The sequence below is a fragment of the Mobula birostris genome, chromosome 1, assembly GCF_030028105.1.
Source record: "Mobula birostris isolate sMobBir1 chromosome 1, sMobBir1.hap1, whole genome shotgun sequence".
NCBI classification, from domain to species: Eukaryota; Metazoa; Chordata; class Chondrichthyes; order Myliobatiformes; family Myliobatidae; genus Mobula; species Mobula birostris.
The window spans coordinates 233902724-233930076 of NC_092370.1; the positions used below are offsets into that span (position 1 = coordinate 233902724).

Sequence of the window (27353 nt, forward strand, 5' to 3'; positions counted from 1 at the left end):
AGAACCCATCATGGTAGGTGTGGTGTATGTGTGAAAGGGGTTTTGAGTTTGGGTGGTGGGTGTAAGATGGAGTTGTGAGGGGGTTTATGTGTGAGGTGGTGGGACTGTAGGAACGGGCTTCTGAACAGTGGGTGATGCTTGTTGGGAAGGTGGAAAAGAGCAGCATTAAGAAATTAGTGTGTTGCTGAAATGGAGTAGTGAGGAGATTCTGAAGAAAAATGCAGGGATGAGAGCACCAGGGATTGCTGTTGGGACCCTGATTATGTTATTTATGTAAATGACCTGGATGCAAATCCACAAGGCTTGATCAGTAAGCTTGTGGTTGGGTTGTGATGAAATTAGATGTTGATAGTGAACGTTATTGTAGATTACAAGGGGATCTTGAAGTGGGCTGGGGAGTGGCAGATGGATTTCAGAACACTCTCACCCAGCGCCTCCTTCGTCATTGCCATTCAGGGCCAGAAATGGTCCTTGCAGGTGAGGTGACCCTTCACCAGTGAGTCTGTTGGGGTCATGTACTGTATCTGGTGCTATCTCCTGTATATCAGTGAGGCCTGATATGATTGGGAGACCACTTCGCTGAGCACCTGCGCTCCATCTGCCAGAAAGAGTGGGATCTCCCACTGGCCACCCAGTTTGATTCCGCTTCCCATTCTCATTTCAACATGCCAGTCTGTGGTCTCCTCTGCTGTCGCGATGAGGCCACACTCGGGATGGAGGAGCAACACCTTATATTCTGCCTGGGTAGGCTCCAGCCTGATAGCTTGAGCATTGATTTCTCAAACTTCTGGTAATGTCCCCCCGCCCCCACCATTCCCCATTTCCATTTCCCTCTCTCACCTTATCTCCTTGCCTGCCCATCACCTCCCTCCGGTGCTCCTCACCCCTTTCTTCCATGGCCTTCTGTCCTCTCATATCAGATTCCTCCTTCTCCAGCCTTGCATCTCTTTCACCAATAGAGTGAATAGGTGAGCACATGGCTGAAGAGTGGAGACAGCAGTGATCACAGAAGGGAAGCAGTGAGAGAGGGTCTCACTGAACTCCCATTGAAGTGAGGATTTAAACTTTGTGAGCAACACTCACCAAATGCTGGAGGAACTTCCTTCCACACTAAACCTTTAGATAGATAGATAGACATACTTTATTGATCCCGAGGGAAATTAGGTTTTGTTACAGTTGCACCAACCAAGAATAGAGTATAAATATATTATTAGCTCCTTTTTCTAATGTTTATTCCTATGTCTTGGATTGATCTGTTCAGAATTTTTTCTATAGCCTATTGATTGATTTATTTTGGGAACTTTTTTTTTTGAAAACTTACTACTTTCTAAAAGTGATTGCATTTTGTGTGTATCTTTGCAACACTGCCAGTACTTGTGATCAAATGAAGTGAAATTCCCGCCTTTTTCCTTCTGAAGCTGATGATCCAAATCTGTCTGAGAAAAGGATCCTTCTACTGGAGGCTGCAAATAAGAAAGCAGATGGAAAGCTGCCAGAACTACACAGTAATCGAGTGAGTGCCCTTACTCCAGGCTCTGCAGCTTTCTTGGACCGTAAGTCCCTGTTATTCTGTTGAGTTTTTGTTCAAAAAGCAAAGAAAAAGTGATACTGAAAATCTGAACTAAACAGTGCTGAGAACACTCAGCAGGTCTGAAACTATCAACGGCGAAGCAGTTGATATTTTAAGGTTACTGACCAACCTCTGTACTGATCAAATGCTGCCTGACCTGTTCAGTCTTCCTAGTAGTTTGCATTTATCTTACATTTACTGGAATTATTTATTTGCAGAAGTACTGACTGGAGTAGTTGAATTAATCCATGCAGTTGAAGTATGCATATGGGTTAGACTATATGTTTTGTGCTGCCCGTATGGTTGGAGGCTGGACTCTGTTCATCTTCCTTAGCTGACACTGGGGCCCAGTACTCTGGTATCATGCTTGGTCCTCTTCTCCAGAGTTTTCCTGGTCCTGCAGTATAAACATTTCACGGATGCATAAATACCTTAAAGGCATCTACTCAGGCTTTGAGCTGCTGTGCCAGGAAACTTAGTGCAAATCACTGCCCGCTGCTGTTGATCCAGCACAGGCAGCCACTGCGTACACCTTGCCTTGGCAGTTCACTCCACACTGAGCATTTTGCAGTAAGATTGCTGTTTCAATACTATAAGGCTGCCATGAACTGACACCAAAGCTTGTAGTTCTGATGAGTTTGCAGAGTTAAGGGCCATGTAGGGATTTGAAAACAAGGATAAGAAGGATTGTTTTGTGTGTAAATTGAGGGCAAGGGGATGAGAGACTTAGTTTCTGCATGTGTTTTAGTTCATTCTTTAAATTTTAACTTAAATGTTTTACTTCCCAATAATACAATTTCCTTTGTAGACTGTGCTTAACTGCATCTATTATATTGGTCTCTTTCAACTTAACATTTTAATCGCTTTCACTTCTTGTAGGTCTTGGAGTTTGGGATCATATTTGCAACATGAGATACAAGCCATTCAAAAGGATGCAGGTAGGTTCCAATATGGTGATGTTAATGCACACAAAATGCTGAAAGAACTCAGAAGGTCAGGCGGCATCTGTGGAAAAGAATAAAGAGTCATCAATTCAGGCCAAGAATCTTTCCATCGGTACTGCCTACCCTGCTGAGTTCCTTTAGCATTTTGTGGGTGTTATTCTGGATTTCTTGTGTTTATACTGCTATTGTTATCAGGCTAGTAAATGGATTGTTCATCCTCTGACACATTCAAATCCGCATTGTGACTTTGAAACCACTGGATTGTCATAAAAATCTCCACACCTCACTTGTTCTTCAGGGAAGGAGGTTTGGGTCTGTCTGACGTTTGTAACATAGCACTGTGGATGACCCCGAATTTATCCTTAAATGGCGGAGCAAATCACTTCGTTGAAATTCACTTGTGGATAGACAATAAAAATAATTGTTTTGACAACATCCCATGAATTTGAAAAGTGAATTTTATCCTTTCATGAGATTATTTAATCATTCTATTATTTATGTGCTTTGTTTAAGGTTAAATTTCACCTTGAGCGGTGACTTGTAGGTATTTTGTCCATTGGGAGTCTGAGCTGTGTACCCCATGATTCAATTGCTTTTTTTGAGGGAATAGCTCTTTTGGAGTGGTGTGTGCAGTACTACAGATGACCTTTCTTCTCTTGTATCTGAAATTTTTGTGTTTCTGATTAATGTTGGCCAAAAACCCCTCTTTGGTCTTTGAGGAAGGTTTTGGGTTTTGTGGGGGAAAACCTCTTGCACAATTTTCTGGGTTGGTTGGCATAAATAATGCAGCAAGATTAGTAACCTAAGGTGGAAGAGAGAGATTGCTGATGTGTTTTTCTTTGTGTAGTTCATTCCACAGTTTGGTGAGTAAATAAGTCAAACATTCACACATCAGCTGTGGCTCATGTTGTAGGACTTTCACCTTTTTAGTCACGAAACTGGGTGGTTTCAGCGATAGCATAGCGGTTAGCATGACACTATTATAGCTCAGGGATCAGAGTTTGGTGTTCAATTCCAGTGTCCTCCATAAGAAAGTTTGTACGATAGTCTTGTGTACTTGTGGGTTTCCTCCGGGTGCTCCAATTTCCTCGCAAAGTCCAAAGACCTGGTTCGTAGGTTAATTGATAATTGTCTTGTGACTAGGCTAGGGTTAAATTGGTGGGTTGCTGGATGGCTTGGCTTAGTGGGCTACAAGGGCCTGTTTTGCCTGTATCTGTAAAGAAACAAATAAATAAACAAATAAAGTCCCGTTCCTGAAACCCCAGCATAAACTTCAAGTGTCTGTGCTGACTTTACAGTGCCAGTCAAGGTGGATTTGAATTGGTTTATTATTGTCACGCACACTGAGGTGTAGAGAAAAATTTCATTTTTGTGCAATTCATACAGATCATTACAAAGTATGTTGAGGTAATACAAGGTAAAACAGTAGCAGAATGCAGAATGAAGTGTTACAGTTACAGAGCACATAGACAGTAAGGTGCAAGGTCATAACAAGGAAGATTGTGAGGTCAAGAGTCCATCTCCCATCAGGCAGAAGATGCTGAAGCCTGAAAGCACGTACCACCAGATTCAATGACCACTTCTGTTCAGACTATTGAATGGTTTCCCTTGTATGATAAGATGGAGTTTTGACCTCCCGGTCTACAGTGCTTTACTGTTTACCTGCAGTGCACTTTTTTGGTAGCTTTCATGCTTTACTGCATTATTATTGTTTTACCTTATTCATGCTTTATGCACTGTGTAATGATTTGATCTGTATGAAAGACTAGCTTTTCACAATCTTGGTAAATCTGACAATAATAATCCAGTCCCAATCCCGTCGCCACCTGATTCCACCTAGGAGTAAGGAGTTTTTGTATGTCCTCCCCGTGGAATTCATGGGTTTTCCTGTGTGCTCTGATTCCCTTGCGCAGTCCAAAGATGTACTGGGTAGGATAGTTGGACATTGTATATTGTCCGGTGGTTCGGTCAGGGTTAATCAGGTTGTGGGGCTGCTGGGGTGCTGTGGTTCGAAGGACCGGAAGGGTCTACTCAGTGCTGTATCACTAAATAAATAAATCACCTACCAGTCTCTCATTACTCTTTCATACTGGCAACCTTTTCTCTTTCAACCCCGATGCAGGTCTCAACCTGAATCGTCAGCATCTACTTCTAGAGTCCTTTGATCTGCTTGATCAGCTGCCTTTTGTTCGTATTGTGTGCACAGAAAAGAGCCCTTTGGCTCAGCTTGTCTCTACTGATCTTTGTGGATGGTGCAGACGAGCCATCCTCCTCTCTAGAGAGAGTTAGTCCACCAAGTTCCTGGGAGTTCATATCACAGACGACCTCACCTGGCTCCTTGAACAAGAAGGCACAGCAGTACCTCCATTTCCTAAGAAGATTGAGGCAAACAAGGCTCCTCCTCCCCAAATCTTAACTGTGTTTCTATATACATTATATGGTTATATACATATAGTTAAATTACCATAAACTTGGCCTTGACTTGACAAATGATAAAGGAATCTGAATCAACTACCTACCCTCCCTGTGCCTCTCATAATCTTATAAACCCTTCCTCGGCTGCCTTGGCTCCAGTGAGAATAAATTCAGCCTGTCCAATTTGTTTGTGACTCGGGTCATCCATTCCAGCAACATCTCGGTGAATCTTCTGCACTCTCTAAAGTGCCACACCCTACCTTGCAGTGTGACAAGAACTGTACACAATATGGCCTAACCAATGTCTTGTGCAGCTACAGTTTGACATCTAACTCTGTCAAATGCCTTTTTTTTTTGCTACTCTAACATCTTGTGTTGCCTTTTTCAGGAATTTTGGCATTTACTATATGTCCTGCCAGCAGTTGCAACCCCAAAATGTATTATTTCACACTCGTCTGACAGTGCTTTACTTAACTCCACAGCCGATCGGTGTCCTGTTGTATCTTTAGACATCTTTTTTTCACGATCTATGACTCTACCAATTTCATGTAGTCAGCAGACTTACTAATCATATCTCTTGTATCCATATGTTCTGTATGACAAACTGATTCCTGAGATGCATCACTACCCTCTGCCTCCTATCACAATTAATTTTGGATCTCAGGACTTTAACTTCTGGACATGTCTATCAAGTGGGACTTCGTCAAGGGCTATTTTTTCATAAATTTTCTTAGTTACGTCTTCAAGAAAAAATTCTCAGATCTGAGACAGGATTTCACCTGTACAAAACCATGCTAACTCCACTAGTCAGTCCCAACCTTTCCGAGTGAACATAAATCCTATCTCTTTAATATTGAGGAAATTATTGGAAAAAGTACTGATGTGAGAATCAGTGGCTTTAATTTCCTGGCTTATTACGACTACCTTTCACTAGATAAGTGAATGGTATGCAAGCAAAGTGCTTATTCAAGATGATGCCAGCGACGAACGGCAAAGTTTTGCCAACAACTCACAAAATTATTAGATGCTCTGGTAGATATACTTCTCCTGTACTGCTATCGCCGCAGTCTGCAGCCTGTAATTTCCCTTTTAGAGATGTACTTTGGAACTGACTAAATGATCTGGCACTTTTGTGATTGCCAGGGGATTCGACGATTTAGGATCTCCAGTGTGCAGGTGTGGCCGGGTCAGCCATCACTGGGCGTGGACACTGTGTCGAGACCTTTTGGCGGAAGACAGGCCTGTGGTCGTCTCCATTGCTCCATGCCAATTTAAAGCATCAAGCAAGGTTAAGATAATTGAGGACGAGAGCAGGAAATGAACAAGTGTTCAGTGCAGTTGGCCTGTGTTTGAGTGGTCTCCCTCTCCCAACTACCGTCAGGCAGGAGATGCAAGAGTCTTGGCTCCCATGCCACCAGATTCGGGAGTAGTTAATGCCCGATTTGGGTTCCTGAATGGGCTTTACTCTCCTTAGCTAGTGCTGAACAGGCCCTGCAGCTATGGACTCAACAGTTCATGTTCCTTGTGTTTTTGTTATTTTTACTGTTTGCACAATTTGATCAAGGCAGTAAGGCTGAAGGTGAAGGATGAATAGTTGAATAGTTGTTCAGCTCACTACTCTGAGGTTCCCTTGCTTCAGTACTGAACTGACCTTGCAGCTGTGGCCTGCAGCCTGCAGCCATCAGGCCCCTGGACTGATTTCACTCGCCTGAGTGCAGAATGGGCTCTGGCTGTGGTCTCGCCCTCTGGGACTCTGGTTTATCTCCTGTGTGTTATTTGTTTACTGTTTTACTTGTTTGCACCGTTTGTTCTTTGTTTAGCATATTGAGTTTAGCATATTTAGCATATTTTTGTTTTGTGGCTGCTTGCCAGAAGACAAATCTTAAGGTTGTATACAGTGTACATACTTTGACAGTCAATGTGCTTTGAACTGTCTGGGTATTTTTTAAATTGTTTCTGTCTCTGCCATTCTTTCAAGCAGTGAGTTATGGACCCCATTATTCTCCAAATACGGACAAAATAGTTATCAGTCTTTAATCATCTTGCAATAATCCTATTTCTGTGTTCTTTGGTTACTGATGTTGTGGGGATGGAACTGGACTCTCTGACGGTGGTGTCTGGAAAGAGGATGCTGTCTAAGTTGCATGCCATCCTGGTCAATGTCTCCCATCCACTACATAATGTACTGGGTGGGCACAGGAGTACATTCAGGCAGAGACTCATTCCACCGAGATGCAGCACAGAGCATCATAGGAAGGCATTCCTGCCTGTGGCCATCAAACTTTACAACTCCTCCCTTGGAGGGTCAGACATCCTGAACCAATAGGCTGGTCCTGGACTTATTTCATAATTTCCTGGCATAATTTACATATTACTATTTAACTATTTATGGTTCTATTACTATTTATTATTTATGGTGCAACTGTAACGAAAACCAATTTACCCCGGGATCAATAAAGTATGACTATGACCTCTGTACAGATCAGTGGTCTTTCACATCCACTTTATTGAGGTCTCTCATAATTTTATACACTGGTGAAACCACCCACCCCCACTCCCTGGGGATTTCTAGTGAAAATAATCTTATTTTTTTCAGTTATCTAAAATTTTCTAGTTGCCTTTGAACCCATGCTAGCACCATAACATGCTTGTACCATGGTGAACAGAATTATACAGTGTTCCAGCTGAGGCTGACAAGTTTTGTAAGTGAAAACCCTCTGGTTTCTTGGCTGTATAAGTCTAGGGAAGACACTCTCCGGTCCCGCCGAACTTGTGAGATTGAGTCGGCTCTCCCACCCCAGGCCCTGGTTTGTGCAGATTCTGTGTAATTTGCTACCCTGTTACAAATTGATGCCACAAAATGACAGTACACTACATACAATTAAAGGAATTATATTTATGAATCTTAACCAAAGGGTTAGTAAAGAAAAACTAAAAGAAAAGGGCCCATTTTAATTAAACAGTCAAATGTGCGCAAGTTGGAGCTCAACATTTCGCCATATTCACTGATCCTCAATTGGTCATTGCCCCGGCTTCATCAAATTCCGCTCCGGATCAAATCCTACAACCTATTCTCTCCAGCGTCTTCTCTCTTCACCTCCCCCAAACAAAAGCCCCAAGCCCAACCTTAGTGTCCCTCACTAGGAAAAACCTCCCCTCAGTTTTGCCATCTTAATTGGTTGGGACACATTCCTCATCATCCCTTATCTTCAACAATAACCCAAGCAAGCTGAAAGCAGAGCAGACTACTCTTACAGAACTGCTAAATGAAATATGTACAGCATAACAGGAAAAAAAAAGAACCAAGGCATTACATAAGGTTTGTATAGGTTCCTTGTATCTTTCTCAGATGTTCAGTTTGTGCTGCGCCTCTTGCTTGATCGTTAGCTGTGGTGAGTTTGAAATTCTGGCATTCTTCCTTCAGGTTTGGGACGAGTGCTCTGATGCAATGATCACTTTCGATAAAGTTGACCTGTCAGAGGACATGGGCTTCATTGTTGAGAACGATGTGATATTAACGGCTTTGTCAAAACAGCTGGCAGCCACTGCAGGTAGGTGTGAAGCTTGAACCCAGGACATTCACGTGAGGGGTTGGGAAGGTTTCAGTGACTTAATGTGTTCATAAACTTAGAACTGGCCACTTAGTTTCCCAAGATCCTGATAAGGCAATCCTTGTGTTACATTTGCCATCCTGCTCCTCATCTTTGGGGTGAGACATTAAACTGAGGCCTATCTTCAAATGGCAGGTCTTGTTTGTGCAAGGGGACATGAGTTTGGAAACTCGATCTCAGAACCTTGATGTGTTTCTGATGAGAATAAGTGTTACTTCCCTTGGGGTGTTCATCACAGAACATTGGGGTTTGAAGTCAGGGAGGGGCTGGGTTGAATGTCATAGAGCCACCTCTTGTAAAGGGCAAACTGTAGGTGTCCAGGGCAGCTAGTGTTTTGTTCCATTACGGGGCTGTCAAATGTGGCTTTGATAAGCAGAAAGACACAAACTCCAATTATCTACAGACTCCAATTAGGTTAGTACAGAGCAAGCATTAAAATACCTATCTAGGTATGTGTGGGCCCCTTTCACTGCAACACCCCTTCCATTCTGTTGATCTGTTAGGTGCTGTTGACAACCAGCTCATCAGTGAGGCCCCCCTAAAAACCTACCCCCATGGCCCCCCCAGTGCTCAATTTTTATGCCATCTCCACTGACATGAAGTGCCGCAGTAAGTGGACCAATACATGGCATCATCTCAAGCCACTGAACCAGAGCCAATCATCATGTCACCACTCTTCACAAGTTCCACCCCTGTGTTCACCTAACTTTCATGTTCCCATGCCTGTTCCTTTAGTAGGATGGAATTCCCAAAGTTCTGCTATGTTCAAGGCCACTGTGATGGTGAGACATTGAACAAGCACAAAGAGGAACTCTTTACAATTCAGCCAGTGAAGTTCTGGTGAAAGGCTGATGAAGTGATCGTTGCTTAGCTGGGTGTTGTTTTCCTTAGACAGAGTGCACGTGCTGTACAGGAGCAGAGCAGTGAAGTATACCTGGCCTGAACCCCACCAGTTGCCCGGCAGCAAACCATGGGTGCAGATTGAGTTGGCTGATGGGAGTAAAGTGGAGACCAAGTTACTGGTGAGCAACAATCAAACCGTGAAACTCTCTGCTATAAGGGACAGGGTTCTTTGCCTGTTGAACCATCATGCTGAGTATTTCAATAGGCATACCTGTCCTTGGCATTGTTGTTACCCTTTGAAACACACTCAAAATGCTGGAGGAACATAGCAGGTCAGGCAGCATCTAAGGAAGTGAATAAACAGTTGGCATTTCAGGATAAAACTCTTCATGTCTGGAAAGGAAGCCAGAATGAGAAGGTGGGGAGACGGGTGGGAGTACAAGCTGGCCAGGTGGTAGGTGAGACTAGATTGGTGGGGGGGTAAAGTAAGGAGCTGGGAGGTCATAAGTGGAAGAGGTTAAGGGCTGAAGAAGGAGGCTGATGGGAAAGAACAGTGGACCATGGGAGAAAGGGAACACCAAGAGGAGCCAGAGGGATGTGATGGGCAGGTGAGGAGAAGAGGAGGAGTGAGAGGGCAACCAGAATGGGGATTTGAAAAAAGAAGCGGGAAATAATTACTGAAAGTTAGACAGATCTATGTTCATGCCATCAGGTTGGGCTACCAAGACAGAACAGAAGGTGTTGCTCTTACAACCTGCTTCATCGTGGGAGTGGAGGAGCTGTGGTCACCCATGTCAGAATGGGATGTCGAATTCAAATGGGTAGCCACGGAGGTCCTACCATTTGCAGCGGTATTGGTAGCTCTGGGATTTTGTCATAGATTTCTGCTTCAGCTAGGGTTCATTTACACATTCTTTGTGAATGGAAAATTGACTTCCTAACGAAGGGTCTTGACCTCAGACATCAACTTTCATTTGCCTCCATAGATGTTGGCTGACTCACTGAGCCCTCCAACTTTCTGTGTCTTGCTCTGCAGTTAGTTCACCTCTTTGGCTTTAAAGTGGGAGGAGAATATGGAGGGTATAGTGTCCCAGCACTTGGAGAGATTGTGCCCTGTGCTCCGTATTGCTGAGTCCCACACTGCATGGTTTACGTATCCCTGAGTGGACACTGTTCTTTCTATTTCATAGAGGCTCATTTCCCACCCTTTTCTCTGCGAATCCACCTGACTGAGAAGTGGGAAAGTGGCAGATGGTCTGCACTCCAGCACTGGTGGTCCGAAGCCGTCCTCTGGCTGATGTTTATTAAATGTGGAACAGTACATTAATTGAGAAGCACACAAAAAGTGCTGGAGGAATTCAGGAAGTCAGGCTGCATCTATGGAGGGGGTTAAACAGTTGACGTTTCGGACCGAGACCCTTCATCAGAAGCCAGAATAAGAAGGTGAGAGCACAAGGCAGGTGATATGTGAGGCCAGATGAGGGAGAGGGTGTGTGTGTGTGTGTGTGTGTGTGTGGGAGGAGGTATGATCTGCCTCCCTTCCTTTCCATAGATGCTGCCTGACCTGCTAAGTTCCTCCAGATTTTGTATGTGTTCTTCAAGATTTCCAGCATCTGCAGATCTCGTGTTAATCCATAGAGCTTTATTTTTGCTACTAAGGTGGTTTCACACTTGTCCATTCCAGAATTCTAAAGGTGAGGGAATACCTAGCTGACTCCATCTTACTAATACGATGTTTTAGAATGTGTTACTGATCACTGCATGGTGTTGATTGAGTGATTTTTCTCTATTCAATTTAGCTTCACATTAAACAGGTTGCATCTCTCCTCCAAGTAGATTGGGGCAGACGGCCCAAACTCAATGGTACGGCAGTCTGCCAACATTCAAACTGTGCAGTGGAAGTATGATCAGTCTGCTGTGGTTGCAACCCTCCACCTCGCTGAGGTAAGTAGACGTCTTCTGTCCTTGCATAGTGCTGTTTTTAAAAAAATTTTTTTAAGAAAATTGGACAGTGGATACCTGGGGCCAGTCATTTCAAAGTTAAAGTAAATTATTATCTTAAGTATTTATATGTTGCCATATACAATCTTGAGATTCATTTTCTTGCAGCCATTTACAAAATGCACTGTACCGTATAGCCTACAGTATAATAGGGGACTACTTTATGTTTTAGTAACATGTCGTTGAATGCGCTATTAGAAGCATATTGATCTGTACGTGTGTGCCGAGTTCGGATTATGCCAGTAAAGAACCATGAAACTTAGCTCCCGTCTCCAGCATTTTCACTAATAGCATTGTTGTGTAACCAGGCCACATGCACAACAAATTGGCGACAGGGTTAATGAACCTACATTGTATCAGAACGCCGTGTTTTAATTGATAACGACACTCGGAAGAAGAGCGCAAGGAATGAGCCAAGGAGTGGGAGAAGGAGGCAGAGCGAGGCCGCGAGTCTGAAAGGAAGCATGAGCACAGCTGGAGTCGGGAACGTCGGGAAACCAAGAGACACAGTCGGAGCCGCAGCACGTCCAGCTGAGACCACAGCCAGCGCTGACCCCCAGGGGCTGAGGGTCTGCCTGCCCCAGAAGGGAGATGAAAAGTGGCAACTCAGACCTAGACGGAGTGTGCTCGTGGCGTTAGCAAAAAGGATGTGTGAGTCAAAAGAGGAGAATAAGGGGAGAACAGGGCTTAATTAACATAACAAAGATGGCAATGATTGGAACCATTATAGCATTTGATAGTAGCATTGAAGACTGGGCAACTTAGGCTATGTCCACAGTAGACCGGATAAATCCGCAACCGAAGCCTTTTCTTTGTTTTGACCCTCCGTCCACACTGAAACGGCGTTTTCCTCCCCTGAAAATGGAGCTTTTCTAAAACGCTCTTCAGAGTGTGTAAATCTAAAAATGCTGGTTGGGAGGTGTAGTGTGTACGGGGTAACCAGAGCTTTTCAAAAACGCTGTTATGACGTACCGGAACAGATGGTGGTGGCAGTGCAGCATTTCATTGTTTTCTTGAACGCAACTTCCAACACCACCACAACAACAATGGTGGACGGCTTCATGTGTGTGTTGTTTACTTTATTGTCTATGTTAATAGCTGCTTTTTCCAGCGGAGGTTTTCTTTGTATTCCTGAAGACATTGTTGAAAACTTTCTTTTGCTGTTGTTGTAGGTACTCTTAATTTTTGACCAATGGAAATAGCACAACGCTGGCCGCGGAAACGGAAATAGTATACCGTTTCCTCTTGGCTTGTTTTCTCTAGATGTGTCCTGCGCATGCCCAGTAGGAGGAGATTTGCCCAAATACCTGCTTTAATGTGGACGGAGGTATTTTCAAAAACACCTGGTGTGGACACCTATCGTTTTTATGGGAAACCGGCATTTTCAAAATTATCCTGTCTAGTGTGGACGTAGCCTGACATTGAAAGAGTAGAGTTATATTGTGAGCCTAATGGTGTTAAGGATTAAAAGAAAGCCAGTGTCTTACTCATTATTATGGGAGCAAAAACATACCGCCTGCTACGGAACTTGTTAACCCCCGAAAAGCCAGCTGACAAAACGTTCAAACAAATAGTAGACCCTCTCCAACAGCATTTAAACCCCAAACTACTGGTTATTGCTGAAAGATTTAAATTTCACAATCGGAATCAGAGCAAAAATGAAAGCATTTCTGAATATTGTGCTGAATTGCGCAATTATCAGAACATTGTCAACTTGGAGCTAGTCTATTGGACGCATTGAGGGACAGGTTAGTGTGTGGCATGCACTGTGAAACCACACAGAAGAAGCTTCTGTGTGAAGGAGACCTTTCATTGGAGAAAGCGCTAAACATTGCAATACCAATGGAAACAGCGGCACAGGGTGCTCCCGAGATCCACAACAAAAATCTCTGGAATATGCCACAAATAAAATGTCACTGAACGGATATGAAGGAAAGAAATGTTACCGTTGTGGGGACAGGTCACATGACCTGGATGACTGTTGGTTTGAAGACCAAGAATGCAGAAACTGTAGCAAACAGGGCCACATTGCCAGAGTATACAAAGCTAGTAAACAGCAGAAAAAGGACAAAATACAGAGAAACAAGAAACCCCAGAAGGAAAGTACAACAATGTACACAAAATGGAAAAAAGCAGTTCTGATGAAAACGACTCAGACAAAAGTGGATTGTCTTGTCTATGACTTCACAGCATGAAAGAGACAGATGATTGAAGAGTAATAAGGATCACTCCACAAGTGGCAGGTGTGAGACTGAAAATGGAGTTGGACACAGGGTCAGCTTCAACAGTGATCTCTGTACACGACTACAAATGACTGTTTTCTCACATACCTCTGAAACGAACTAAGCTACGGCTAAAGACTTACAGGACAGAAAGTGCGTCCCAAAGGTAAAATTAAAGGGACAGTGACCTACAGAGACAAAGCACAGCAGCTGGACCTCTATGTACTGAAAAATAGAGGATCACAGTTGCTGGGATGTGAATGGCTCAGAAAAATCCAGTTGGATTGGCACACCATCAAGGCACTAGATGTGTCAACAAAGGAGGGCAGCTCGGCAGGGAAGATGTCTGCAGCTCTCCTCTCACCCATTGTTGACTATTACAACGACAAGGAGGAGGAGGACCTTGACAGCATTGATGAGGACGAACACAGTATCCGTGGCCGCGACTCAGATGAAGATGCAGAGGATGCAAGGGAGACTGATATTGCCAATAAGCAGGATGATGAAGACTACCTGGAAGTAAAAGAGCAGATGTACCAGGAGACATTGACATCTCTCAAAAGACAGCTACAGCAGTTACAGGAAGGCACTTTGCAGGAGTATCAGAAAAGGATGAAGAAACTAGGTCAACAATACAAGGAAAGAATATGAAATGCAGAGCTTTTTCTGCAACTGGAGACAGATCAAGTGGAAAGGAATTATATTAATGAGAAGAAAGCAGCAGTGAAGGAATTTGAAGATAAAAAGATTGAGTTAGAAGAAAAGAAAAAGATGATTGGGAATGAGAGGCTAACAATGGAACTCACTGGAGATTCTATGGAGGTATAGCCAATAATGACTAGGAAACTAAGGAGGAGACCTAATGACCCTGCTCCAATTACAGACAAAAGACAAAAACCTGCACCTGCGCAGTTACATTACTTGTTAACAGCTGAACAGATAATGGAAGATCTGCAAACTCTCAATAAGCTTAAACCTCCGAAAAGACCAACATCTCCATCTTCTCCTGAGCATCTTCCCAGCACTCCTGCTGAATCACCAGCACAAAGATATGAAACACGAATGGGAGATAGAAAGTTATATTACGATAAGAGATGGTATCATAAAGGTCAGGCTATCTATTTGGAATCTAAGGAGAATACGAAGATTGTGTAATTAGCTCAGTTGGAACAAATGAGATATGGGTAAGGAAGACAAGTGATAGCACAAGGATGCATATATCTAGGACATCTGCACAGAGGAGACTTCATTATACAGAGGTGATCTGCTGCCTAGAACTCTTAGCAAGTTGGAGGCGCACATCTTCTTAACTCCCTATGCTCAGAGGTCAACTTTTCGTGGCTTTATATGGAAATCTTATTAAAACAAACAGGTTTATTGACATACATTACCCGGGGAGGCAGAGAAGATCTCCCCAGAGACTTGAGTTATAAATGGGTCTTAGACCAAAAGTAAAAAAAAAGGCTTGTTATAATTTGATATTATTAAGTTACTAAGTAAACAAATGGTAGGTGTTTGTATGTTAAGGGTAAACATACTTACTTAGCATTGTGCCCCAGTAAAAAAACACAGATACACTATTAAAATAAAAGGGGAGGAGTGTACCGTATAGCCTACAGTATAATAAGGGACTACTTTATGTTTTAGTAACACGTCGTTGAATGCGCTATTAGGTGCATATTGATCTGTATGTGTGTGCTGAGTTCTGATTATGCCAGTAAAGAAACATGAAACTTAGCTCCTGTCTCCAGCGTTTTTATTAATAGCATTGTTGTGTAACCAGGCCACATACACAACATACACAATAAAGAAATACAATAGAATTTATGAAATAACGCCACATAATCAAAGACTGACATGACCAATGTGAAAAAGAAGAGAAATCGTACAAATAATAAAAATATAAATAATACAGAGAACATGAGTTGTAGAGTCCTTGAAAGTGAAGAAGGCAGGAGAAGGGAAAGTATAGACCAGATAGCCTGACTTCAGTGGTTGGGAAAATGTTGGAGTCAATTGTTAAAGATCAGGTTGTGGACTACTTGGTGACACAGGACAAGATAGGACAAAGTCAGCATGGTTTCTTTAAGGGAAAATCTTGCCTGATGAACCTGTTGGAATTCTTTGAGATTACAATTAGGATAGATGAAGGTGATGGAGTGGATGTTATATATTTAGATTTCCAGAAGGCCTTTTAACAAGGTACCATATGAGGCTGCTTACCAAGTTAACAGCCCATGGTATTACAGGAAAGTTACTGGCATGGTTAGAGCATTGGCTGATTGGTAGAAGGCAGTGAGTGGGAATGAAAGGATCCTTTTCTGGTTGTCTGCCAGTGACCAGTGGTGATCTACAGGGGTCGGTGTTGGGACCAATTCTTTTTCTGGTGTTTATCAGTGATTTAGATGATGGAATAGATGGCTTTGTTGCCAAGTTTGCAGATGATACGAAGATTGGTGGAGGGGAAGGTAGTGTTGAAGAAACAGGCTGCAGAAGGACTTAGACAGATTAAGAGAATGAGCAATAAATTGGCAAATGAAATACAATGCTGGAAAATGCATGGTCATGCACTTTGGTAGATGAAATAAATGTGCAGATTGTTTTCTGAATGGGAAGAAAATCCAAAAATCTGAGCTGCAGAAGGAGTTGGGAGTCCTTTTGCAAAACAACCTAAAGGTTAATTTGCAGGTAGAGTTGGTGTTGAGGAAGTCAAATGCGATGTTAGCATTCATTTCAAGAGGTCTAGAATACAAGAACAGGGATGTGTTGCTAAGGCTTTATAAGGTACTGGTAAGGCCTCATCTTGAGTATTTGAACAGTTTGGGGCTCCTCACTTAAAAGATGTGCTGGCATTGGGGAGGGTTCAGAGTTGGTTCACAAGGATGATTCCGGGAATGAAAGGGCTATGATATGAGGAATGATACGGCTTTGGGTCTGTGCTTGCTGGAATTTAGAAAGATGAAGGGGATCTCATTGAAACCTTTTGAATGTTGAAAGGCCTTGACAGGAATAGATGTGGAAAAGGTGTTAGCCATGGTAGGAGGAGTCTAGGACAAGAGGGCACAGCCTCAGGATAGAGGGGCGTCCATTTAAAACAGATGTGGAGAAATTTTTATTGCCATAGGGTGGTGAACTTGTGGAATTTATTACCACAGGCAGCTGTGGAGGCCAGGTCATTGGGTGTATTTAAGGCAGAGCTTGATAGGTTCTTGATTGGACACAGCATCAAAGGTTATGGGGAGAAGGCTGGGGAGTGGGGCTGAGGAGGGGGAAAAGAAAAGGATCAACCATGATTGAATGATGGAGCAGACTTGAAGGGCCACATGGCCTAATTCTGCCTTTGTGGCTTATTGTCTTATGGAGTCTATAGATTGCGGAGTTGTATTTGCGTTAAGGTGAGTGAAGTTATCCACGCTGGTTCAAGGGTCTGATAGTTGTAGGATAATAACCGTTATTTGACTTGGTCATGTGTGTGACCAAAGGCTCCTGTACCTCCTTTCTAATATTAGCGAGGAAAGGGTTGGCCTGGATGGTGGGGAGGGCAGGGTCTTTGATGGAGTCTGCTTTCTTGTGGCAGCGCTCCTTGTAAATATACTCCATGATTTCAGGGCAGAGAAGTTCTAGGTGGCTGGGGTAACTTTTTTTCTCCATGTGGTTTATGGCGTCGTTGTAAATGTCTTTGCTGCTCATTGTGAATGCAGGAACAAGAGCTACAGAAGTAAATTCAAAGTAAATTTATTTTTAAGGTATGTGTATGTCATCATACACCATCCTGAGATTAATTTTCTTGTCAGCATTCACAGAATCAATGAAAATCTACACAAAGACTGACAAGCAACCAGTATGCGAAAGGAGACAAACTACGTAAATGCAACACACATCTGAATAAATAAAGGGATAGATGATAGGTAGATATATAAATAATACTGAGAACATGAGTTGTAGACGCCTTGAAAGTTAGTCTATAGATTGCGGAATCGGTGAGGTGAGTAAAGTTATCCACATTGGTTTAGGAGTATGATGATTGAAGGGTAAATCAGCGTGTGTTGTGACAAAATGCCTTTGCTTCTCACAGTTCATCTCTCTTAAATCCTAGCCCACGGACAACAATGTGGCTTGGCAGCGATTCCTGGTGACCGGACCAATTGCAATGCTCCCGGTACAGTTTAAAATTTTGAGATTTTCTTTGTTGAACTGGTTATGCAGATTTTGCACAGAATTGTTTGTCGTTAAGTTATGGACATTTGATTAAAATCATACTGGGAGTGGATTATTTTTGTGTAGGATTTGCAACACAGAAACAGGCCTTCGTTCTGCATATAATTCCAATCCCCATTTCCATTTGGACCTGCTGGTGCATGGCTGTCTCTTCTCCCACGATGAGGCCACTCTCAGGCTGAAGGAGCAAAACCTCATATTCCATCTGGGTAGCTTCCACCCTGACAGCATGAACATTGATTTCTTTAACTTCTAGTAATTCTTCCTCCTCCTCCCCCTTCTCTCTTCTTCCACTCCCCCCTATGGCTCTCCCCTTCGCCCTTCTCTTCTCAACTGCTGCTCCTCTTCCCCATTCTCCTGTGGTCCATTCTTTTCTCCTATCAGGTTCCTTCTTCAGCCCTTCCCCTTTCTAGCTACCATCTCCCAGTGTTGTAATTGAGGAAACAGATTCGGTAGGTCTCAAAGGTGAGGTCTTGGTAGTAAAAGATTTTATTTACAGAAGGCGAACGTGAGAAAATGGCAACAGAAGCAACACGTACGCGCACAATTTACAGCAGTCGTGGGAAAAGTTGGATCGCAATAAAACGCGGACAATTAATAAAATCGTGTGGGAACAAAGTACACACGTGCGCACACGTACAACCAAGGGAAAAGTCAATACAATACCCGCCACCTCTTGACTCTGTGCGAGCACGGCTGTATGCTATTAGGGACAATAATCAACGCTCCCAACCCTATTCAATGCGCAGCTCATGAATAGTTTCTGCAGTGCCGTTCCACGGTTCTCAGACTAGAGTGAAGCAGGGTGGTCCCTCGGAGGTAGCAAAACAGAGAGAGCCCAGCATGTGTGGCACCCTTTTAGTGCAGGAGGGCTGGACGGTCCAGCCCAAGTAATTCACAGGGGGGGCCAATGGCTCAGTGCCAGCAGAGTTGAGTTGATTACAAAGGCCATTGCCCGAGGCCGAGAACAAGGCTAATTAAAGGGGCCAATGGTTAGGTGTGCATTGATGGGTGAGGAGGAGTCAAATTTTGATTGGCAGGTGGCGTGCCTTCTGACCAGGTAGTGGGCAGTGCTGTCACATGACAATCACAACCCCTCCAATACACCCAGCTTCTCACTTCATCCTTCCTTCCCCCTTACCTGGCTTTACCTCACTTCCTAGTTTGTACTTTTACTCTCCCACCACCTGGTTCTGGCTTCTTCCTCCTTCCTTTCCAGTCTTGATGAAGAGTCTCAGCCCGAACCGTTGACTTTTTATTCTCCTCTATAGAAGCTACCTGATTTGCTGAGTTCCTCCAGCATTTTGAGTATGTAACTCTGGATTTCCAGCATCTGCAGATCTTTTATGTTTGCAAACCAGTGGAAATACTCAGAAGTTCTTGTAGCATCAGAGTGGAAATAGAAACGGAGATTTCATACATACTTGATTATCCTTCCTCAGAACTGGGTGAAGTTAGAGGTGAAACACATTTTAGGCTGCTGAGGAAGTGGTGGGGCATCAAGAACAGAAGGGAAGGTCTGTGGAAATTTCAAAGTATAATTTATGATCAGAGTACATATGTCATCATGTACAACCCTGAGATTCTTTCCTTTTCCTGTGGCTATACTCGGCAAATCTATTGGATAGTAACTATAGCAGAATCAGTGAAAGATTAAGTAGAGCATAGAAGACAACAAACTGTGCAACTGCAAGTATAAATAAATGGCAATAAATAATAAGGACATGAAATAACAAGATAGAGTCCTTGAGAAACAATAGCAACACACATCAAAGTTGCGCCAGGCAGCATCTCTAGGAAGAGGTACAGTCGACGTTTCAGGCTGAGACCCTTCATCAGGACTAACTGAAAGAAGAGTTAGTAAGAGATTTGAAAGTGGGAGGGGGAGGGGGAGATCCAAAATCAGAGTCCTTGAAGTGAGATCATTGGTTATGAGGACATCTACAGGTGACTGTAGTTATCCCCTTCTTTTCATGAGCCTGACAATTGTGGGTAGTTACTGTTCTTAGACCTGGTGGTGCGAGTCCTGAGGCTCTTGTACCTTCTGCCTGAGAACAGCAGTGCGAAAAGAGCATGGCCTGGGTGGTGAGGGTCTTTGATGGATGCTGCTTTCCCACAACAGTGTATCATTATCATATATATGTGCTCAATGGTTGGGAGGGCTTTACCTGTTATGTACTGGGTCTATTAAATTGATACCCTTGGTAGGATTATCAGTTGAAAGTGTGATTGTGTTTGGAGCTGTTGAAAATAAGATGAGGTGAATGAATTACTAGAGGAGATAAAGCCAACAAATAGAGGAATTATGAGGTATGAGATTGGAATTGTTAAATCTCTTTTGTTGTATTCGGTGTTGAGGTTTGAAGTGTAAGGTGTCAATTGTGAGTTTAAGGTGTTGCTTCTCAACTTTGAGCTTTGTGGAGGCCAAGAAAACTGAGAGTTGAGTCTGAATCAGAATCAGGTTTATTATCACTGAATATTTTGTGAAATTTGTTTTTTTGCTCAGCAGTACAGTACAATACATAAAAATTACTATATTTTACAATAAGAAATACAAAAGATAAACAGTGCAAAAAGAGGGCAAAATTGAGGTCATGGGTTCATGGACAGTTCAAGAATCTGATGACAAAGGGGAGAAAGTTGTCCCTGATGCATTACCTACTCCATGAAGGTAGTATTGATGAGGGCACATTCTGGATGGTGAGAAGTAAAGTAATAGCCATTAAAAGAGAGAATTAATTCTGCAGATCCTCAGCAGGTCCAAGTAGAGAGTTAATGTTACAGGTTGAGCTTAGTGTGTCTGAAGTTGGAAAGAAAAGAGGGGAGGGTGGAGAGAACAAAGGAAATATCCGTAGTTAGTGGAGATTGAGGTCGTTCAAGTTACTGTTGTCTAAGAGAGAGTGATGGATACTTGTTAATTACAGTTAATCTGTCTGGAGGCGGTGTATATAGGGGAAGATGAATAAGTCCAGCAGAGAGGAAGCAAAACCAATGCTGGAACTGTGCTACAGGAGTGTGATTACCTTGAATATTTGGTTTGTGTGATTAAGCTGATATTTTTTGATATCCGGGTCTGAAGATACTTTTAATGGGGCATGCTTTCTGGGGAATAATCCACTCTTTCTTCCTCTAGCTCTCTGATAACCTCAGCTCCTTGGTGTGGTCGACCTCTCACCAGCATGCCACCGACTTGCTCAACGTGGATGAAGAAACATTTGTCGATGCCATCAATTCAGCATTTGTAAGTGTATGTTGGAATTGCCAGATTTGAGTGGGGATTGCACTCGTGGTCATCGGTCTGTACAGAGCTGGTTGCTTTCAGCTCTCTGGCACTAGCAGTAAGTGTGGAGAGGTGTTGGGGGAAACGACCAGCAATGCCGTTTCTGATTACAAACTTTCCGGGTCCGGCTGCAGCTAACGGCATCTTTGAGCAGAAAATTTGTGCAGTAGGGTGCTGCCTGTCTTGCTCTTCCTGTTTTTTTTTATCACTTTCTAACATCCACACCTCTCACAGCAACTGACTGCATGCACCTTCAGAGTGAAAGCACTTTGAGACTGGCTCTGCCCGACAAGTGGCAATGTGGAGAGAGATTAAAATATTCCTCTAATTCTTTCTATCTGCTTTGATCAGCAATTACTAGGGCCAATGCATTTGTGGTGATTGAAGAAAATAGGTGCTTGATACTTGCTGTATAAGCACAGAAGAGTACAGGCCCTTCGGCCCACAATGTTGTGCCAATCCTTTAACCTACTCTGAGATCAATCTAACCCTTTGCTCCCACATAGTCCTCCATTTGCCTTTCATCCATGTGCCTATCTAAGTGTCTCTTAAATATCTCTACCACCACTCCTGAGCCCCTCCCATTTCCCCTGCAGAATGGTTAGATGGATACTAATGTGGGGGGGTGGGGGTGCAGGGTAGAAATGGTAACAACAAGGTAAGAGGAATGTTAATTGACAGAGAAAAGACTGTGGCTTTCCAAAATGGCGCTGGCAATATGCAGCAATATACTAGTTATTCTACTAAATAGACATCTTCTGGACTACGAGCACTTAAATCTGCAGCCTGTAATTTCCATCTGGGAGGTGCGCTTTTGAGCTGTTTGAACGATATGACATTTTTGTGATCTGAGGGATTCGGTGAACTGGACTCTTGAGAATGTGGCCGTTGCTGGCGTGACTTTGGGCCCTTTTGAAGCGTTGGAGGCAGAGGGCCGAGGATCTGTGCCAGCCAAGATCCCCCACCTGAGCTTGACATGTCTCCCTCTCTTACTGCTGCCGTTGGGTGGGTGGTGCAGGAGTCTTGGGTCCTCACTGCCAGGTTTGGGAGTAGTTGTTGCCCTGCAGCCATCTGGCTCCCGGATCAACTTCAGTCACCTCGGTGATGAATTGACGCTGCAGGTCTGGCCTTCGGGCACCGACTCCCTCAGTGCTGATCTGGCTCCGTGGCTGCTGACTTACTTTCAGGGACTCTGCAGTTCATGTTCTGTGTGGGTGCTTCTTGTGGATTCCGTTGTGTTTCTTTGTTTTGTGGCTGTCTGCAAGAAAATGAATCTCAAAGTTGTATAGACTATACTTCAGTAATAAATTTGCTTTGAGCTTTGAACTTTTGATGTGGAAATATTAGTTATTTTGGTTTCATGGGAGTTCTGTGAAGGCACACTTTGCAAACCTGCATCCTTTCACTTTCCAGCACAAGTTCTGTTTTCAGACGGCAGAGCTCGGTGAGCTGGGGATTCAATCCATGTACTGCTTTTAATTCTTCTCTTTTGAGGGTTGACTTGAACTGCCCCGTGTCTCTGTGGGTCAGTAGCTCTGTACTGCCTCTGCTGAGACCATTCATTCTGCACGTGTCTGTTGATTTTTACAGGCTGTTTGTTCTCTTTAGGAACACAACAGAGTCTGCTCATCAACTGGACACTCTTGGAGGTTCACTTCCTTTCCTCCCTGCTGCTGTGGTGTTATTTGTATCTTAATAACTTTTATGGCATGGCAAGTTGCAGTAGTGTATCCTTTCATGAATATTTGAGCTATTTTCTTGAATTGGAATTGATTTATTATTGTCACATTTACTGAGGTAGTGAAAAACCTTGTGTACTCTTCTTATAGATGAAATCATTGTAGCTGCTGCACTCTATAGTACATTACTCTACCTCAGAGAAAGTGCTGTGCAAGATCATAACGAGATAGATTGAGAAGTCAATAGCCTATCGTACTAGGGAACCAATCAATATTCCTATAAAAGCTGTCATTGTACCTGCTTTCAGGCTTCTGTATCTTCTGCCTGTTGGGAGAGGGAGAAGAGAGGATGTCCGGGGCGGGTGGTGCTGGCTGCTTTACTGAGGCGGCGAGTATTGTAGAGTCAATGGAAGCGAGGCTGCTTCCTGTCATGTGTTGAGCTGTGTCCACAACTCTGCAGTTTCTTGCAGAGTAGTTGCCTTGTTGCATCCAGATTGGACGCTTTCTGTGGTATATTTTCAAAATTGGTAAAGGTTGACAGGGGTATACCAGATCTCTTTAACCTCCGGAGGGAGTAGAGGCATTAGTGAGTTTCTTGGCTGTGGTGTCTGTGTGGTTGGACTGGCATATGCTATTGGTGATGTTTAGAACCTGAAGCTCTCAACTTCAGCAAATATTGTTGTATTTAAAAGCTACGGATGTGTACAATGCACAAATTGGAGTTGAGTCCGGTCATGCTGGACAGTTTAAGTCAAGTGAGATAACCCTGCGTTATAGGATATTGCGTCATGTTTATTATTTGGTATTATTGTATAGCCGTCTTGTCAGAGGTGGCACCTGTCAGATGAGCCTCTGTGCACGGGCTCTGTCTCCTTTCCCCAGTGTGTGTAAGATTCCATGGTACTCTGTGGAAGACTAGGATAATTCTCCTTGAGTCAAGGTTGAAGTCTGTCCCTCAGTAATCCTCACTGAAAATAGGTTTTCTGGTCACATTCACATTCCAACGTTGGGAGCTTGCTTTGTAGGTGATCCATTGAGTTTCCCCACATCACACCACTGCAATGTTCCAGAACAGATTATTAGCTTTAAACTGCTCTGTAACATCCTGAAGTTGGAAGGGTGCTTTACGCACCTTTTGTTGATTCCAAAAACATCAAACCCAATGGTTTCACATTCCATTGCCCTTGTTCTTTTATAGTTACTTACTGTGTAATAAGGTGATCAGAACTGCATTACAGTACTCCCAAGTTCAGCCTAACTGAAATTTTATACAGCTCCAACATGACTTTGATACCTTGCCCTGACTGATGAAGGTGAACATCACAAGACACACACAACGCTGCAGGAACTCAGCAGGTTAGGCAGCATCTATGAGAGGAATAAAGTTTCAGGCCGAGACCCTTCGTCAGTACTTGGCCTGAAACACTGACTGTTTATTCCCCTTCATGGTTGCTGCCTGACCTCTGAATTCCTCCAGCATTTCATGTGTGTTATTCTGGATTTCCAGTGTTTGTGGAGTCTCTTGTGAACGTCACAGAAAAGTAGTCTTCCCTTTATCGACTGTCCATATTTTTTTGCTGCGTCTGTAAAGCAGCCAGCATAATCAAAACGTCTCATCCACCCTGGGCATCCTCTCTTCACCTCCCTCCCGTTGGGCAGGAGATACATAATTTTGAAAGCACATGCATACCAGCAAACTCAAGGACAGCTTCTGTCCCACCGTAATCAAATTCTTGAGTAGATCTTGTACGTATGATAAGGTGGACTCTTTACCTCACAGTTTAATTGGTTATGATCTTGCACTTTACCTGTACTTCACTTTTCCAGTAGCTTTTATTCTGCATTGTTATTGTTTGAATTGACTTTATTTCTTCCTTCCTTCTTTCACATACATGAGGAGTAAAAATCTTTGCATTATGTCTCCGTCTAAATGTGCATTGTGCAATCAAAGTACGTAATTTATACTAAATAGAACAGTCAATGTAACCTAGAAATACACTCAAATCAGCGTGATATCATCAGTCTGATGGCCTGGTAGAAGAAGCTGTCCCGGAGCCTGTTTGTCGTGGCTTTTATGTGCAGTACTGTTTCCCGTATGGTAGCAGCTGGAATAGACTGTAGTTGGGGTGAATCAGGTCCCCAATGATCCTTCAGCCCTTTTTTCACACCTGTCTTTGTAAATGTCCTGAATCTCTGCACTCTCTGCAGAGTCCTGCAATTAAGGGAGGTGCAGTTCCCATACCAGGCAGTGATGCAGCCAGTCGGAATGCTCTGAATTGTGCCCCTGTAGAAAGTTTTTAGGATTTCGGGGCCCATATCAAACTTCCTCAACCGTCTGAGGTGAAAGGCGCTGTTGTGCCTTTTTCACCACACAGCTGGTGTGTGCAGACCACGTGAGGTCCTCGGTGATGTTTATGCTGAGGATTTTAAAGCTGTTTACCCTCTCAACCCTGGATCCATTGATATCAATAGGGGTTAGATTGTCTCCATTCCTCCTGTAATCCACAACCAGCTCCTTTGTTTTTGTGACATTGAGGGAGGGATTGTTTTCTTGACACCACTGTGTCAGAGGGGTGACTTCTTCCCTGTAGGCCGCCTCATTATTGTTTGAGATTAGGCCAATCAATGTAGTGTTGTCGGCAAATTTAATTAGCAGATTAGAGCTGTGGGTGGTGACAAAGGAATAAAGGAGGGGATTTAGTACACAGCCCTGAGGGGCTCCTGTGTTGAGAGTCAGAGGGTGGAGGTGATGGAGCCCACTCTTACCAACTGCCGGTGATCTGACAGGGAGTCCAGGATCCAGCTGCACAAGACAGGGACAAGGCCGAGGTCTCTGAGCTTCCTGTTGAGCCTGAAGGGAATTATGGTGTTGAATGCTGAACTGTAGTCAAGAACAGCATTCTCACATAAGCATCCTCCTTCTCCAAATGTGTAAGAACACTATGTAGAGCAGTGGCTATTGCGTCGTCTGTGGATCGGTTGTGTCGGTAGGTGAATTGTAGGGGTTCCAGTGTAGGTGATAGCAAGATGCAGATATAGTCCTTGACCAGCTTCACAAAGCATTTGCTTATTATTGAGGTGAGTGCGACAAGATGCCAGTCGTTCAGGCATGTTACTTTGGTACAGGGACAACGGTGGATAATTTGAAGCAGGAGGGCACTCTACACTGGGAGAGGGAGAGATTAAAAATGTCAGTAAACACACCTGCCAGTTGTGCTGCGCACATACTGAGTACTAGCCCTGAGATGCCGTCTGGTCCTGCAGCCTTACGACTGTCCACTGGTCGGAAACATCTGTGTATCTCAGCCTCAGAGATGAGCAGGTTGCAGGTTGTCGCAGTGGCTTTCCTCGGAGGCTCAGAGATAGCGACATTGAACCGAGCATAAAAGCGATTGGGCTCGTCTGGGGGAGAGGTTGCGTTGTTGGCGGCACCACTACATTTGGCTTTGAAGTCTGTGGTGGTATGCATCCCTTGCCACAAGTCACATGTGCTATTCAGAATGAATCTTGACTCAATCTTGTCCCTGTATTGTTGTTTCGCAGGCTTGATAGCTTTTCACAGATCGTAGCTGTTTTTCTTGAGCTCGAGCTGATTACCGGCAACATAAGCTCTGTGTTGCACGGTAAGTGCTGCTCGCATGGAACTATTGATCCAGGGTTTCTGGTTCGGGAATACCCTGACCGACTTCTGGAGGACAACATCATTGATGCACTTCCAGATGAAGCACGTGAGTCCATCTGTGAATTGGGAGGCATCCTCATCATGGAAGACGTTCCAGTCGATGTCATTGAAGCAGTCCTGCAACATGGAGACTGATTGTCGGACCAGCAGTGGACGGTTTTAACTATGGCTGCCTCTTGTTTCAGCTTCTGCCTGTATGTCAGCAAAAGCAGAATTGAAGAGTGATCTGACTTTCCAAAAGCTGGGCGAAGGAGAACTTTGTAAGCATTGCGAAGGAAGAGTAGAAGTGGTCAAGTGTGCTATCTCCACGAGAGCTCACCTGGATGTGTGACAAAACTTCAGAGAGACTTTAGTCAGCGACGCTCGATTGAAGTCACTGGCGACGATGATGGCAGCCTCTGGGTGTGTAGTCTCCAGCGTGTTGAAGGTCTTGTACAGTTCCTTGAGAGCCAGGTCAGTATCAGGCTGCGGCAGAATGTACACCACTGTGATGATAACAGCTGTGAACTCTCTATGCAGCCAGTCGGGTCTGCACAACAGCACCAGGTATTCCAGGTCTGGGGAACAAAAGAATTTGAGTGTATGCACATCCTGGGGGTCACACCAAGCCTTATTGACCATGAAGCATACCCCATCCTCCTTTACTCTTCCCAGAGAGGTTTTTTGATCTGTCCGCACAGAACAGGGAGAACCCAGAGGGCTCGATAGTGTGGTTTGGTATCTCCTCCATCAGCTAGGTGTCCACAAAGTACAAAATGTTACAGTCCTTTCTTTCCTGCTGGTAGGAGATTCTGCCTCTCAGTTCGCACAGCTTGTTCTCCAGGGGCTGAACACTAGCCAGGAGTATGCTAGGGAGCAGCGGTCGATTTGCACGCCATCTCGGCCTCA

At 43.9% G+C, this 27353-nt stretch overlaps 1 protein-coding gene across 1 annotated transcript in view; it reads left to right on the forward strand.

Annotated features, from left to right (window-relative positions):
- The window catches only part of coq6 (coenzyme Q6 monooxygenase), a 42799-nt gene that overhangs the window by 1574 nt on the left and 13872 nt on the right, over positions 1-27353 (forward strand). The window contains exons 2-8 of the mRNA XM_072273621.1: positions 1419-1553; positions 2450-2508; positions 8354-8480; positions 9432-9562; positions 11220-11327; positions 17703-17765; positions 20958-21065. Coding sequence (XP_072129722.1) covers positions 1419-1553; positions 2450-2508; positions 8354-8480; positions 9432-9562; positions 11220-11327; positions 17703-17765; positions 20958-21065 — 731 coding nt within the window. The remainder of the gene's footprint in view (positions 1-1418; positions 1554-2449; positions 2509-8353; positions 8481-9431; positions 9563-11219; positions 11328-17702; positions 17766-20957; positions 21066-27353) is intronic.